The 17,597-nt window shown below is 37.4% G+C and overlaps 1 protein-coding gene across 2 annotated transcripts in view; it reads left to right on the top strand.

Moving 5' to 3' along the window:
• The window catches only part of PDE4D (phosphodiesterase 4D), a 1,415,237-nt gene that overhangs the window by 304,806 nt on the left and 1,092,834 nt on the right, over positions 1-17,597 (top strand). For both annotated transcript variants that reach the window (XM_047855197.1, XM_047855190.1), the window contains exon 2: positions 548-681. In XM_047855197.1, coding sequence (XP_047711153.1) covers positions 640-681 — 42 coding nt within the window. In that variant the 5' untranslated portion in view covers positions 548-639. The remainder of the gene's footprint in view (positions 1-547; positions 682-17,597) is intronic.

The following is a 17,597-nucleotide window of genomic DNA, read 5'->3' as shown; positions in this document are numbered from 1 at the left end:
GCACACAGTTCATCCTGCATCTTCTCATACGTGTAAATCTAAGTTGTGGCCACTGTACATATTGGTTTGTAAGCCACTAAAAAATGTAGACTGGAAGACTTAATGGAAAACAGATGGTGCTTGAAATCTCTAACTTATATTTGACAAAAGCTCTTTTGGAAACGCTGCTTGTGTGTACTTTTGTTGATTTAAACACAGCACCATTTTAGCTTGTTCTGCTGAATACTTTAAGAATTATTGTCCCGGGGCGCCTGGGTGGCGCAGTCGGTTAAGCGTCCGACTTCAGCCAGGTCACGATCTCGCAGTCTGTGAGTTCGAGCCCCGCGTCAGGCTCTGGGCTGATGGCTCGGAGCCTGGAGCCTGTTTCCGATTCTGTGTCTCCCTCTCTCTCTGCCCCTCCCCCATTCATGCTCTGTCTCTCTCTGTCCCAAAAATAAATAAACGTTGGAAAAAAAAAAAAGAGTTATTGTCCCAATCTAAGACAGTATTTCAAAGTGCACATGTTAATCATATACTTGATTAAACATTTCCTTGCCTTTCTCTTCAGAATCCAGTTGGCTTTTGAGTGGATAATTGTTGCAGTGAGCTCAGTGACATTGGAAGCAACTCTTGTCCATTTGAATTACTTAAAACACCACCATGAAAAGAAATACCTGTGATCTGCTTTCTCGGAGCAAAAGTGTAAGTACCTTTTGTTTTCATTTCTTTTCTAAAAACGTGTACACACACACATATATATATTTTACTGTTTCTTTAGATTTTAATACTGTGTTGTCATGATCAGGCTTGTGGGAACCCTTGGTTAACTTTCGCTTCTTGGGACTGTATGCAGATTATTAACAAATGAAGACTTGTTCGTCTGTGTGGCCCAGTTGACATTTGATGAGAATTCTCTTTCAGTCAGTTTATGTGCCTTACCATTCATTTGTATAAGCCTGATGGTGTGATGTTGGAAACTCTGATATTTGGATTGATGCAGAAATTCTATGATTAAAAATTGAAACTGAAGACAGTTAAGTCTAGTATACTGAATTTTCTGGGCAAGTCCAAAAGGATAAACTGAGTTTATGTCGTTGTGTACTTCAATCAGTCACATTCCAAAAGTTTACGTACATGGTGAATAAATGTGAATACTTGATCAGATCATGATTTCTATGAGCTGTCTACCCTAGTTTATGTCTCTAATTTTCTTTCCTTCAGAATTTTTTTTAAGTGAACACCCTAAGGGCCCTGAGGTAGAGTAAGCCTCCTTTCCAGTTACCTATTTATTGTTCTTAAGGTGCCAAATTAGTGATGATTTTTAGATCTGTATTAGCTTATAAATGAAAGCATAAGCAAATAGAGCAACCTGAAGAAAGCTACCCAAGGCAAGGATGAAAGTAGACTGTTAATTTCTATGAGGCAAGCTCTAAGAACATGTCCCTTTGTTAATTTACCCGGGGCGGGGGGCAGGGGGAAGGCATCCAAACAGATGCATTTGTGATGTAGGAACATTTATTTGAAGGCATCAGAAAAACCACAAATGCAAACACATTTCTCTAGAATGAGAATGCTTTGTGTTGCAACCCGTGATTCTTTTGTGATGGCCCAAGGCCATCTCAGATTCTTTCTACAGAATAACTAGCAGACTTTTAAGGGTGAGCAGTGCTGGAGTGTGTGGAGAGGGAAGTCTAGTGTGCTCAGTAGGGTTTCTTAAAAAATGAGAAGGTGCCCAGAAGTGTGCCGGTTCTTGGAGTACAGAGTGTGTTTAATAACTGACCACAGAAATTGAACAAACTTCGAGGGAATGTCTAAATTAATTTGTTTTCCTGGTTGGTGTTTGGCTGTATGGATTATTAGATAAAATAAAGGGCCATGGCTTGGATCCGGGAGTTCCTTCGGTCATGATATATTTGTTCATTAAAATAGGAGGTGACATGCATACAAATTACCGAACTGCCAACACATCTTTCTGTTACAGAGTTGTTTTTTTTTTTAAATTTTTAAAGTTTATTTATTTATTTTTGAAAGAGAGAGGAAGAGGGTAGAAAGAGGCAGGCAGAGAAGGGAGAGAGAGGGAACAGGTCAGAAAGAGGGAGAGAGAGAATATCTTAAGCAGGTTCTGTGCCTTCATCGTAGAGCCTGATGTGTGGCTTGAACCCAGAAACCGTAGAGCATGACTTGAGCTGAAATCAAGAGTCAGATGCTTACCCGACTGACCCACCCAGGTGCCCCTGTGACTGAGTTTTTCTTACTATGTTAAATATGGATGTAAACCACTTACATAATCCTTCTTTCTTTCATTAAATTTCACTGCCTTGTGATACGAAAAAAATGTGTAAAGCCAAAGGGGAGAATATTTCGGAGAATTAAAAATCGATCATTAAATATTGTTCTGGGGGGAAAACATTCTAAAAGCAAATGATTAACTGTGTCGTGACTTTAAGGAACTGTGAATGCTTAATGATGCTAGGAGATTTCCCATTTAGGTTTGCTTAGTGCAAAAATTTTAATCTTGGTGGAAAGCCTCACGATTCCCAGATTATGAGAACGTGAGTTGCCTACATGGGTCTAAATGTAAACAGAGAGCTCTCATTTCCCTGCATCTTGGCTTCTTGAAAATCCACTGGCATAAAGAAAGTGCTTCCACTTAATTAAAAGACTGCAGGTAGGAGATTGCTGTTTCTCAGAGAAAAGAGCTACACTTTTTGCCTAGTTAGAAGTTGTCATAGAGTTTCAAAAGTTCATTTTGCACTGGCCTGAAAAAGTCACCCCCCCCCACTAGATTTTTGCCATTACAAAATCCAAGGTTATACACTTAGAGGCAGATGTTTCCTATTTTTGATGAGGAAAATTTTAAGAATTAATTTGGTTTAGGGTTTGAGAATGTTTCTCTTTGGCATTATGACATTTAAAAATCCAAAGAGAATGTTCTAAATGTTAAAACAGCCTCTGCTCCTCTCTGCAGGTCTCTGCATGTCTTGTATGTGTCATTGGGAAACTTTAGGCGTACAAAAGAGCAGGAAAAAAAAAAGATCATCATTAGACAATTACTTCATTTTTTCCTGAACACTTAAAGAGTGTTCATATTTTTCTCTGTCACATTCAAGATCTGGTGCAGTGTCCCTTTTAATGATTAATGCTCTGGATTCTTCATTTATTTGGAAGCGATCCATGAAAACTTTTAGCTATAAAAATATAAATAAAGACCTTTTTTCTTAAAGTGATATTTTGCTGGTTTGGGAGGATAATTTGTGGTTATAGTGGGTAAAAATGGGAGGAACTCATGTGGATAGTACCCAAGTGAGGCCTGGCCCCAGTGGCTGTTGGTCCTTAAGTTCTCCTGTGGGAGACAGATGTGCATCAAAGAATCACACGCATATGTGTAAAGCAGTATTTCTCCAACCTATTACCTTTTGTAGGGCAAACGCTTTCAACCTGTCTTCATACATAATGGCTTCTTTCTCCATCCTAGAATGTAAATTTCCTGAGACAGCGGCAAGTAAGTAATTACGTGGTAATGGAATGAGTGAATGGGTACCCCATGTTATCTGCTGAGAGAAGCATCCTAGTATAATGGCAGCGTATCATAGAAAGACGTGGCTTACTCAGAGAGGTCAGTCAAGCCTTTCCTGAGAAAAGGGGACCTTCAGGGTAGTCTGTGGTCTGAAGGGTGACTTAGCCTACTAAGGCAAAAAGGGGGCTTCCAGACAGAGCTAACCTGGTGTGTAAAGACTGTAGTGTTAGGGAATGTGGTGGCTTCACATTCAAGAACAAAAGCTAGAATAATCTGCTGACAACTGTAGAGAGATAGATAAAGATGAACATATTTAAGAGATATTTAGGAGGGGAAAAATGATAGTGCTTTTTTTTGGAAAGGTATTGGAGGTAGGATCTAGGGGAGAGGAAAGTATAGAAGGTGACTCCTGGGCTTGTAGTTAACTTAAGAAAATAGATGCGGTCCTTCCACTGTGGTGGAGAACCTGGGTGTAAACCGGGGAGGGAATGGAGAGAGGCTAAGCCTGAGTCCACAGCTATTGACATGAGAATGTTTCAAGATACAGGAGTTTGGGGAGCAATTTTTTGTAATTCAGACAACAGGTGGATTTATACTCCAAACTGCTAATTCAATGTAGAAAATAGAGGGACACTTTAGTTGAAATTAAAAAAAAAATCCTGCAAGTTTAACCTCAAGCTGTCTTCACCAAATCTACAAGGGAAATATAATGACAATTGTTTCTAATTTGGTTTTTAATTTACTGGAAAGAAAGACCATCCATTCTTGCAAACTATTATGTGTAGAGAAGTTCTGAGAAATAGCAGCCTTAATTATATCCTCTTATTTCTTTATGATACAAACAAAACAGGACTTAAACTAGTTGATTTCTGAACACTTTCAAACATAAGCTCATAAAAACAGGTGTCTTTTTTTTTCTTCACTATTTCTGATATTATAATGTGGTTAATTTTGATCTATACTTTTATACTATTCCTGAACAAGTGGAATATAATTTTAAAATTTATTAATTATTATTTTCTTAAAAACGAATTCAAATTTAAATAGCATAAACTACCTTAATTTAAAGTAAATCAAAGCACTTATGTTGCTAAGTGAAAGTGTCTAAAGAGTCAAATATCATTAATATTATCAAATAATATTAGGATGAACTTACATAAAAGTTTCTATAATAAATGGACCTAAATTTTAAAATCTTAAAATCAATTCTTTATCATAGATTATTAAAATATGAAACATTTTAAATTTTGATGTTGTGGTTCACAGATTTGCTTATGACGTTTAAAGAAGTCCACAAATTTAAAAAATGGCAAGACCGATATATTGCACATCAAGTGAAAATATCAAAAACAAATAATTTAAGCTTTACATTCCTGACTTCCATAACCGTTCCAATTGTCTGCATCATTTGTATTTAGAATACATGGTATTAATATTTATCTGTCATAAAATAAGAATTTCAGCAAATTTCACAGGCTTATAGAGTTTCTGGTATATAATGTCTCCTTATAGTAGAAGGATAACTTAAAGATCTTCTAACCCAGCCGTTCTATTTTGCTGATAAGGAAATTGAAACAGAGGTCTGGGGAGATGAAATAAACGACTTGCCTAAGAGGTAGCTTGGTGTAGTTGAAAAAAAAGTGTGAGCTTTAAAATCATACAGAGGTGCCTGGGTGGCCCAGTTGGTTAAGCATCTGACTCTTTGTTTTGGCTCGGGTCATGATCTCATGGTTTGTGAGTTCAAGCCCCACATCGGGCTCTGTGCTGACAGTGCAGAGCCTGCTTGAGATATTCCCTCTCCCTCTCCCTCTCCCTCTCCCTCTCCCTCTCCCTCTCCCTCTCCCTCTCCCTCTCCCTCTCCCTCTCCCTGTGTCTATATCAAAAATAAATAAACTTAATAAATAAATAAATAAAGTCATATAGAATTGGGTTCAAAATCTGGCTCTTTCAACTCTCCAGCTGTGGGTCGTTTGATAAGTTACTGACTGTGGTATTCTAAAGGGTGTTAGGGAAATGATACTAACACACAGTGCTTGGTACATCAAAGGTATAGATAACCTCATTAGAAAGTTCTATCCACCTTAGCCTATAAGTGAGAGAGACCACCTGTGTTCTTTCCTCTCTGTGATTCTTAAAATGTGTCAAAGATGGGGGGGGTGGGAAGAAAAAATACCTATCTCTTATCTCCTTTAACCTATTTCAAGTGCCTGAAAAGCTCCAGTGTTGGAAAAACTATGGTGTCCAGATGAAGTCCTATAAAAATTAAGGCATTCAAGGAAAAACAAATGAAAAATATCATAAAATAAAGAGATGATTATGTAGGTAGCATTTGTTATTTAAAAACTCTGGATTTTTTGATTTAATTAATAATTACAAAAGGAAAGAGAAGGAAAGGAAAAACCTTCATCTGGCAGATAACCCTTTTCTTGAAGTATTTATTTGCAACAGGAAGTGTTGGAGTAGAAGATTCTTCCAGAAGTTTTATGATATGCATGCTTAACCTCTTTAAAGTTTTGGAGCCATCTCTTAGTGGACTGACATTTCATTTTAATGGGTCTGTTCGACATTCTTGTGTGACTTCTTGGAGTTGTATACCTCTTGGAGTGCTTAAGATCACATTTGTTTTTTTCTGGGTGCTGTTTCTTTGTCCATATGCTGAAAGGGAAAAGCATAAGCTGGTTTCTGTCTGTTCTAACCTTCCGAAGTGTCTTTGCCATCTATGGAAGCTGGGGACAGCTTTGGCTGTTCTGCCTTCTGCTTTATTGGGGCCGCACAAGTCTCACTTGTACAACAATTACAGATTTTTGAATTTTTCTATAAAACCATCTTATCTTAAAACTATAATTGGTAAAATGAGGCTTGGTGAGGTATATAGAGCATATACATGTATAGTGTAAGCAGGAAAATCCCATGCAGAAGGGAAGCCTTCTTTTTGTTTACTATTCTGAATTATAATGGATCAGCTAATCCCTCTGTTTAAAGCTTGCCTTCTCCTGACTCAAATATGTTTTCACGAAGTCATCTAATTTTATTCTAGAACAGCATTTAGTTGTAAACATCTAGAATTTTTTCCTTTTACCTACATAGCATAACAATTTAGGACAGAAAGAAAGTAATTAACAAAGAATATGCTTTTTAAAGCTGTTAGAAAATTTCACAAAAAAGTACTCTAGCAACAACTTTGCTTTTAATTAAATAGTTTAATTTGTTACAGTGGTTAAGGCTCTATCCCAATCCTTTAACAACTACTGTTAGCTGTAGCAGCTCTTTTCAATCCATTGGTCCCTGAGAGAAAGGAACCATTTACAGTGACCCCAGCATCACATCCATGACTCAAATTTTCCTTGGCATTTCTCCTGTGACATATTGATATAGTATGATTTTTCTGCAGTTAAAGATTTAATTCCCGCAGCTTGTATTTCTTTTGAAAATAATCTTAAAAATAATAGATTTACTCTTTCTTGGTATGAGGAGCTCTAATCACGATAGCCCACCATTAGGTTCTCTTCAGTATTATGATGTTCTTTCACTGATCTAGGTGTTTACTGTTTTCCTGGTATAAGGAAGCCAATGTGATCAAGTGCAGCAATCTCAAACTTGGGCTTCAAAAAGAAATTATTAGGACTTCTGTTTATATTTACTTTCAAATGTGATCTTTTTTCAAATTTCAACTTTTTGTTTATGTTTGATAAATGTACAAAATACATGTGTACAATCGATACATATATAAATTGGGAAAATCTATTCCAGATATTTTTCCTGATAGGGGTATGTAATCAAAATAGTTTAGAGGCCATTCTTTGCAGTGAAAAGATCATTGTTTTTGGATTGGGATACCTGGATTCAGTCCTCAAATCCCGCTAGTGCTTAAAGATCTGACCTTTAGTAAATTACTTATTTTTTTCTGAGCCTTAGTGCCTATGTGTATAGAAAAGAAAAAGTATATCATAATGAAGGGGAAATCTCCTTTCATATAATAATTGGTTGGTAAATTCTATCTTGAGGGTTGTGGATGCTTTTTGGTAGCTACAGAGCTGAGTGATAATATCTGGCCCAGAAAAGAATTACTTGGAAATGCCAGGAAATGAAGTATATTCCTCTCACTAAAGAGGTGCAAGCATAGTTTCCAAGACCCTTTAGCCACTTTTCTTATTATGCACAGGATTCAGCCATAAGAGGAGTGGTTAAACTAGGTGAGAGCTCTCTTTCCTACCAGTTAAGAATTTCTGTGATTCTCAGTCATGTTGTGTCCATTTATAAAATGAATTGAAAGTCATTTATCAAATAAATACAAAATCAAGACATTGCGGCAAAGGAGTGTATTAGCTCAGTTGCCTTAACACAAATATGGTAGACTATGTGACTTAAGCAGCAGACATGTATTTTCTTAGAATTGTAGAGCCTGGAGGCTCTAAGATCACAGTGCTGGACAGTTCAGTTCCTGATGACAGTTCTTTTCTTGGCTTTCTCATTGTGAACTCCCAAATGCCCCTATCTCCAAATGCTATCACACTGGGCTATAGGCCTTCAAAATAGGAATTTGGGGTGTGACACAAACATGCCTTCTATAACAGAGTTTGATATTATTTTTTATTTTATTTTATTTTTTCATCATGATAGGTATACTCTTTAATCCCTATCACCTATTTTACCCACTTCCCCTCTGGTAACCAACACTTTGTTCTCTACAGTTAAGAGTCTGTTTCTTTGTCTCTCTCTCTCTCTTTTTTTTTTTCTTTGCTCATTTGTTTCTTAAATTCCACATATAAGTGAGATCATTTGGTATTTGTCTTTCTCTGACTGACTGACTTCACTTAACATTATACTCTCTGGCTCTATCCATGTTGTTGCAAATGGCAAGGTTTCATTCTTTTTTTTACGGCTGAATAATATTCCATTGTGGATGTATACTACATCTTCTTTATCCATTTATCTGTTGATAGAATCCTCCATAGTTTGGCTCTTGTAAATAATGCTGCAATAAACACGGGTTCATGTATCCATTTGAATTAGCATTTTTTGTATTTTTTGGGTAAATACTCAGTAGTGCAATTACTGGATCATAGGGTAATTCTTTTTGTAATGTCTTGAGAAAATTCCATACTTTTCCCACTATGGACTGAACCAGTTTGCATTTCCACCACCAGTGCATGAGGGTTTCTTTTTCTCTACATCTTCTCCAACACTTGTTTCTTGTGTTTTTGCTTTAGTCACTCTGAGAGGTGTGAGGTGATGTCTCATGGAGTTTTTATTTGCATTTCCCTGATGATGATTGATGTTGAGCATATTTTCATGTGTCTGTTGACCATCTGTATGTATTCTTTGGAGAAATGTCTGTTCATGTTTTCTGACCATTTTTAATTGGATTATTTATTTTTTGTATGTTGAATTATATCAGTTATTTACATATTTTGGATACTAACCCTTTATCAGATAAGTCATTTGCAAATACCTTCTTCCATCCAGTAGGTTGCTTTTATTTTTGTTGATTGTTTCCTTTGCTGTGCAGAAATTTATTATTTTGGTGTAGTCTCAATAGTTTATTTTTGCTTTTATTTCCTTTGCCTCAGGACACATATCTAGAAAAATATTGCTATGGCTGATGTCAGAGAGATTACTGCCTCTGCTCACTCCAAGGATTTTTATGGTTTCAGGTCTCACATTTAGGTCATTAATCCATTTTAAGTTTATTTCTGTGTATGGCGTAAGAAAGTGGTCCAGTGTCATTCTTTTGCATACGGCTGTACAGTTTGCTCAACACCATTTGCTGAAAAGACTTTCTCCCATTGTATATTCATTCCACTTTTGTCAAAGACTAATTGACCATATAACTATGGGTTTATTTCTGTGTTTTCTGTTTTGTTATGCTAATCCATGTGTCTATTTTTATGCCAGTACCATTACTTCTGCTTTGTAATATAATTTGAAATCTGAAATTGTGATACCTCCACTTTTGTTTTTCTTTTTCAAGATAGTGTAGGTTTTCCAGGTCTTTTGTGGTTCCATACAAATTTTAGAATTGTTTTGTTTTAGTTCTATGAAAAATGCTATTGGTATTTTGATAGGGATTGCATTAAATCTGTAGATTGCTTTGAGTAGCATAGGTATTTTAACAGTATTGGTTCTTCCAACCCATTTGCATTTAATGTCTTTCTATTTCTCTGCATTATCTTGAATTTCTTTTATCAGTGTTTTATAGTTTACATAGTACAGGTCTTTGATCTCTTCAGTTAAGTTTATTCCTAGATACTTTTGTTTTTGGTACCATTGTAAATGGGATTGCTTTCTTGATTTCACTTTGTGCTACTTCATTATAAGTGTACAGAAATGGAACAGATTTCTGTACATTGATTTTGTATCTTGTGACTTTAGTAGTAGTTTTTTGGTGGACTCTTTAATGTTTTCTGAATATAGTATCATGTTGTCTTAGTATAGTGAGAGTTGTTCTTCTATTTGTATGCCTTTTATTTCTTTATGTTCTCTCATTGCTTTGGTACAATGTTGAATAAAAGTGGTGAGTAGACATCGTTGTTTTGTTCCTGACCTTAGGGGAAATGCTTTCAGTTTTTCACCATGGAGTATGATGTTGACTGTAGTTTTTTATGTAAGGCCTTTATTGTGTTGAGGTATGTTCCCTCTAGATCTACTTTGCATAGGGTTTTTATCATGAAGGAATGTTACACTTTGTCAAATGCTTTTTCTGCATCTATTGAAATGATCATATGGTTGCTATCCTTTCTTATTGATGTGACGTATCATGTTGATTTTTTTGTGAATATTGAACCACTCCTACATCCTGGGAATAAATCCCACTTGAAGGTGCTGTATGATTTTTTAAATTTATTGTTGGATTTGATTTGGTGATATTTTGTTGAGGATTTTTGCATCTATATTCATGAGAAGTATTGGCCTGTAGTTCTCTATTTTTGTGGTGTCTTTATCTGCTTTTGATATTATGGTGATACTGGACTAACATAGTAAATTTGAAAGTTTTCTTTCCTCTTCCATTTTTTAGAATAATTTGAGAAGTGTAGGTATTAACCCTACTTTAAATGTTTGCTAGAATTCACCTGTGAAGATGTCCAGTTCTGGGCTTTTGTTTTTTGGGAGTTTTTGATTAGTCATTCAGTTTCATTGCTGGTAATTGGTCTGTCCAAAATTTCTATTTCTTATGGCTTCGGTTTTTGTGGGTTATATGAAACTACAAATCAGCCTCAAGAAAAAATTGGGGAAGAGTCCAAATACATGGAGATTAAATAATTTTCTGCTACAAAATGAATGGTAATCAAAGAAGAAATCAAACAGTACATGGAAATATATGAAAATGAAAACACAATGGTCTAAAACTTTTGGGATGTAGCAAAAGTGGTTCTAAGAGGGAAGGTTATAGCAATACAGGGAGGTCTAACTGAAGAAATAAGAAAAATATCAAATAAACAACCTTAAACCTAAAAGAAGCTAGAAAAAGAAGAAATAAAACTCAAATCCTATAAAAGGAAGGAAATAATAAAGATTAGAGCAAAAATAAATGATACAGAAACTTAACAACAACGATGAACAGATCAATGAAACTACAAACTTGTTCTTTGAAAAGATCAACAAAATAAACCTCTAGCCAGAGTTCTCAAAAGAGAGAGAGAAAGAAAGAGAAAGAGAGAACCCAAATAAACAAAATCAGTAATGAAAAGAGAAATCCAGTAAACATTACAGAAATGCAAACAGTTGTAACAGAATATTATGAAAACCCATATACCAATAAATTGGACAGCTTACAAGGAATGGATAAATTCCTAGAGTTTGATATTCTTAAGGGGTGATTTGAATAAGTCATTATGTTATTTATGCCCTAAGGATGGTGACAGATGTCTGGGCTTCACATACTCTCTCAGTTGGATAACACTGAAAATTATCTAGTGAATATCATTCTCTTCCTCTACTATTTTCTATATTTTATGTAGGTGAAACCCATTGATGATTTTTGAGGTTCTGATATTCTCTTTATGGATCTTGGGCTAATTTTAATTTTATTTTATTTGAAAACGTTGTTTCTTCCATCACTATTCTTATTTGGCTTTTAAAATACTGTTTGTTATTACATCCAGTCCAGTGACATAGATCTCTAAAATTCCTTGTCCTGTTGGGGGATATACCAGTTGAGTTAACTTTTCAGACTTCTGAGTCATTCCCTTTACTCATAGCATTGCTTTTTTTTTTTTTTTAATTTTTTTTCAACGTTTATTTATTTTTGAGACAGAGAGAGACAGAGCATGAACGGGGGAGGGGCAGAGAGAGAGGGAGACACAGAATCAGAAACAGGCTCCAGGCTCTGAGCCATCAGCCCAGAGCCTGACGCGGGGCTCGAACTCACGGACCGCAAGATCGTGACCTGGCTGAAGTCGGACGCTTAACCGACTGCGCCACCCAGGCGCCCCATAGCATTGCTTTTATGCTAACCATAAATGTACAGTCAAAGGGAGAGACACACAAATGGCTATAGTTACAGTATATTTTTAAATAAAAGTTATTAAAAATTTTTTAAGTAACTTTCCTTACAATATTTCTGTTGATATTCTCTGAACTCATGAATTTTTATAAATTTTCTCATCTGGAGAATGAATGGGATAAATTTCAATTCCTCATTAATCACTTCTGTTTTGAATTCTAAAGTATCTTGTAGTATTTTACATTAAATTCTCAATTTCCTAGTGAGTGCCCTGTATCATTTTCTTCCTGCCAGTAGGAGAGATTCAAGATCTCTTCTGCTCAATTGGATTTGTTAGTTTCTTGATGAAATTGCCCTCTGTTTGACTTGAGATTCTTTTGGATGCTCTACATTTGGATAAAATTGGCACTCACCAGATGTCTTTTAATTGAAGTTCTCTGTTTTTTTTTTTTTTTTTTTTTGACAGAAATGTTGTTTAGTGTTTATTCAAAACTAGAAACAAGTCCTGGATGTTTGGAGGGTACAGGGTGTCTAGAGAATTCTTTGCACACTGAATTTAAAGCATACCTAAATGGGCTGTCAGTTTTGGGCCTCTAATGAAGAGCCTACCTGGTGAAATATGCCCCTCAGCCTTCTTAGAATGGCCTCTTTGTACAGAGGAATTTAAAAATGTTGTTCCAAGTTTGTAAACCAGATTTATCTTACGCTTTTTTTAAAAAAAATAAACAAAACCCCTTTTGCAGCCATACTTTTATATTCCTGAGTTTTTGGAAGGAATTTATGTTTTCATGGACCAGGGTGAGTAATTTATACCATTTCAGTCCATTGGTGCCTACCTGAAGAGGGCAGAGCAAAAAGAAATTTGGGAAGGATGATACATTTTGTATGGCATTGCAGAGGTATCCGCATTCATTATTCCTCCCAATTATCCTATAAGATTGATTGTTTTCGTAGTTTTATGGTTAAAATAATTATGGTTCCCTTCCCAGACTGACCTCCTTTCTCTACTGTATCAATCACCACCTAAGCAAAAGTTGTCACAACTTAGAACCCTGATAAAGTTAACTATATGGAAACTGGATTTTTCCCTTGTGATCACTCATCAGAGTTCAAAGAAAGTCAGAGGAGATACTTTATGTAAAACTGCTTTGAAAAGTACAATATACAAAGTAGAACCAAAATAATATTCTTGCTTATGTCTCTATTGGCAACAAACTGAAATAAGAACTTGTAGTTTTAGAGGTTTCATTCTTTTTGTTATTATTCCTTCTCTGCTGCTTGTGCTCTTTCTTTACAAAATTCAGCAAATGTTTATTGAATGGATACTGTGTGTCAGGAACTGTGCTGGGCTCTGGCTAGCTAAGGGTGAGTAAAATATTTATGGTCTCTCCCTTTGTAGAATATATTTGACAATTAAACATTATATTTTTTACAATTTTATTTCTCTTACTTTATCCTCCTATATCACCCTGGCCCTAACCACCGAAGTCTATCCTATTTTAATCTATAGTTCTTGCCAGGGATTATAAAACTGTGCCCTTCTCACACCTCCATGTACTTGTGTTCATCATGTTTTGGTAACTTGTTTGGCAGAGTTAGTTTGAGCTGTGAATAATGTGCCATAATTGTCAATTACGCTCATTGTTGCAGAAACATAGATTATTTTAGAGCGTTTAAAAAGAATCTTTCTCAGATAATCAACATCAGTACAAGAATAGATGAGAGTAAAATGAATGTGAGTATGAAGGAAAGATCTGAAAGAATAAGGACTGATCACCAACCATTTCCTCTGAAATCAATCACACAACAGTTTTAGTGGCCAAAGCCCATCATTACATTGTCGCCTTACAAAAAAACTCCACTTTTTTTTTTCGATATTGTGATGTGTTCGCTCTTTTATTTTTGGGCAATTTCAAGTTGGAGTTGAATTCTTAAAGATTACGTCTAAGCAATAATTACATATGTTGTACTTAACAATGTAAACACCAAAGACACATAAAATTAGAGAGAAGTCTTGTTGAATTGATAATAGCTATTGAATGATTCCTCCAGGCAGTATTGCTCTATAACAAAGTGAAATTATGAAGAAAGTATAATAATTTAGTGGAGTTTTCTACTAGTAGTGTTTTGCTCCAGAAAAAAAATACTTTTAAGGCTTTTTCTTTTTAACTATAGCCAATTCTGTATTTTTGAAATTAGGATTAAATACTGCTTTTTGTTATTGAAATGGCTACCTGCAAGCAAAAGTTTTGAAGGTTAAAAATGATTTCATTTAAAATTATTGTTGTGTTTACGTGGTTTCCCATGATCATTACTTTCAAGGGCAGTGGGGACATGGTCTTAAGGTCCTGGTTTGTAGTCTGGGCTTTGCCACTTTGTATTTATGTCGTGGTAGGGAAAGGGGGATGAGAAAACCATAAAAAGGTAGGTTATTATCCAATGTTCCCAGTATCTGTGAGGATCATTTCAAGGGAAAAATGAGAAAACAGTACTGAAAACACATTACAAAATAAACAAAAAGCCAAACCAACCAAACAAAACATACTCCCAAAATAATGTTATACAATATTCAATTGTGTCATACACAGGCTTCTGAACCAAGTGCTTTAAGTCTTAGGGATTTTTTAAAAAATAGAATCGATCCATCAGTAAACAGATTAACATCTGTTACATAGTTCAGCTATGTTAAAAAGGTCATTCTTGTCAGTTCACGTGTTCTCCTAAATTCTGCATAGTAAAAGCCATGGTGCCAAGGCCAAGAAAGTTTAATGGTTGTATAGTTGGGGCCCCCAACCCTGCTTTCCAGTTGCTTCTATTGCTGAGGTTGGGTCATATACTGCACACATTGAGCTGCAGGCACAGCCCCATTTATAGCACAATGTCTGTGACAATGACATTTTGCTTGTGACTCAAGGTCATATCTGTCCTTCTCTTTGCCATTTTTACTGTTGTAGCAGTCTAGACTTCTGTTTTGGCAATATTGCTTCTGTGTCAATTATTTGGGCATGTTTATAGCCCTCACAACCCTGAATTTAATTCTGTCAACAGCATTTATTAAGCTCTTACCAGTTATATGCCTGCATGACAACATTCATACCCCATGGAGCTGTGTACCAGATGGTACCCCAGAGGTTCAGATAGTTAACCCTCCACCAATTCACATCCAGGTTAGGATTTAAGCTTTGCAGAGAATCTGGATCCCTGAGCCTTAAAAGCCAAATGGTTTACAGCTACTAAAAACCAATGATAACACCGCAGTGCCACAATGAGAACTATCTTTTCCACAAACTCATTGAAAACAAAAAGCTGATAATTCCAGGTCGGCGGCAAGATGGCGGCTTAGGAGGACGCTGGGCTCACCGCACGTCCTGCTGATCACTTAGATTCCATCTACATCTGCCTAAATAACCCAGAAAACCGCCAGAGGATTAGCAGAACGGAGTCGCCGGAGCCAAACGCAGACGAGAGGCCCACGGAAGAGGGTAGGAAGGGCGGCGAGGCGGTGCGCGCTCCACGGACTGGCGGGAGGGAGCCGGGGCGGAGGGGCGGCTCGCCGGCCAAGCACAGCCACCGAGTCTGGCTTGCAAAAGCGGAGGGGCCTGACGGACTGTGTTCCCACAACAAGCGCGACTTAGCGTCTGGGAGGTCATAAGTTAACAGCTCTGCTCGGAAAGCAGGAAGGCTGGAGGACAAAGGGAGGGAGAGCTGCTGAGCCCCCTGACAACAGAGCTCAGTTTGGTGGGGAACAAAGGCGCTCGCCAGCGCCATCTCCCCCGCCCATCCCCCAGCCGAAATCCCAAAGAGAACCTGTTCCTGCCAGGGAACTTGCTCGCTCCGCGCAAACACCCAACTCTGCGCTTCGGCGGAGCCAAACCTCCGGCAGCGGATCTGACTCCCTCCCGCTGCCACAGGGCCCCTCCTGAAGTGGATCACCTAAGGAGAAGCGATCTAAGCCTGCCCCTCCTGCCCCCGAGCACCTTGCCTACCCACCCCAGCTAATACGCCAGATCCCCAGCATCACAAGCCTGGCAGGGTGCAAGTAGCCCAGACGAGCCACACCACCCCACAGTGAATCCCGCCCCTAGGAGAGGGGAAGAGAAGGCACACACCAGTCTGACCGTGGCCCCAGCGGTGGGCTGGGGACAGACAACAGGTCTGACTGCGGCCCCGCCCACCAACTCCAGTTATACACTACAGCACAGGGGAAGTGCCCTGCAGGTCCGCACCACTCCAGGGACTATCCAAAATGACCAAGCGGAAGAACTCCCCTCAGAAGAATCTCCAGGAAATAACAACAGCTAATGAGCTGATCAAAAAGGATTTAAATAATATAACAGAAAGTGAATTTAGAATAATAGTCATAAAATTAATCGCTGGGCTTGAAAACAGTATACAGGACAGCAGAGAATCTCTTGCTACAGAGATCAAGGGACTAAGGAACAGTCACGAGGAGCTGAAAAACGCTTTAAACGAAATGCATAACAAAATGGAAACCACCACAGCTCGGCTTGAAGAGGCAGAGGAGAGAATAGGTGAACTAGAAGATAAAGTTATGGAAAAAGAGGAAGCTGAGAAAAAGAGAGATAAAAAAATCCAGGAGTATGAGGGGAAAATTAGAGAATTAAGTGATACACTAAAAAGAAATAATATACGCATAATTGGTATCCCAGAGGAGGAAGAGAGAGGGAAAGGTGCTGAAGGGATACTTGAAGAAATAATAGCTGAGAACTTCCCTGAACAGGGGAAGGAAAAAGGCATTGAAATCCAAGAGGCACAGAGAACTCCCTTCAGACGTAACTTGAATCGATCTTCTGCACGACATATCATAGTGAAACTGGCAAAATACAAGGATAAAGAGAAAATTCTGAAAGCAGCAAGGGGTAAACGTGCCCTCACATATAAAGGGAGACCTATAAGACTCGTGACTGATCTCTCTTTTGAAACTTGGCAGGCCAGAAAGAATTGGCACAAGATTTTCAGGGTGCTAGACAGAAAAAATATGCAGCCGAGAATCCTTTATCCAGCAAGTCTGTCATTTAGAATAGAAGGAGAGATAAAGGTCTTCCCAAACAAACAAAAACTGAAGGAATTTGTCACCACTAAACCAGCCCTACAAGAGATCCTAAGGGGGACCCTGTGAGACAAAGTCCCAGAGACATCACTACAAGCATAAAACATACAGACATCACAATGACTCTAAACCCGTATCTTTCTATAATAACACTGAATGTAAATGGATTAAATGCGCCAACCAAAAGACATAGGGTATCAGAATGGATAAAAAAACAAGACCCATCTATTTGCTGTCTACAAGAGACTCATTTTAGACCTGAGGACACCTTTAGATTGAGAGTGAGGGGATGGAGAACTATTTATCATGCGACTGGAAGCCAAAAGAAAGCTGGAGTAGCCATACTTATATCAGACAAACTAGACTTTAAATTAAAGGCTGTAACAAGAGATGAAGAAGGACATTATATAATAGTTACAGGGTCTATCCATCAGGAAGAGCTAACAATTATAAATGTCTATGCACCGAATACCGGAGCCCCCAAATATATAAAACAATTACTCATAAACATAAGCAACCTTATTGATAAGAATGTGGTAATTGCAGGGGACTTTAATACACCACTTACAGAAATGGATAGATCATCT

The sequence above is a fragment of the Prionailurus viverrinus genome, chromosome A1 (genome assembly GCF_022837055.1).
Source record: "Prionailurus viverrinus isolate Anna chromosome A1, UM_Priviv_1.0, whole genome shotgun sequence".
In the NCBI taxonomy this organism is placed as follows: domain Eukaryota; kingdom Metazoa; phylum Chordata; class Mammalia; order Carnivora; family Felidae; genus Prionailurus; species Prionailurus viverrinus.
The sequence above is the reverse complement of the archived record's forward strand: the minus strand, read 5'-3'. Positions and strand labels throughout refer to the sequence as shown.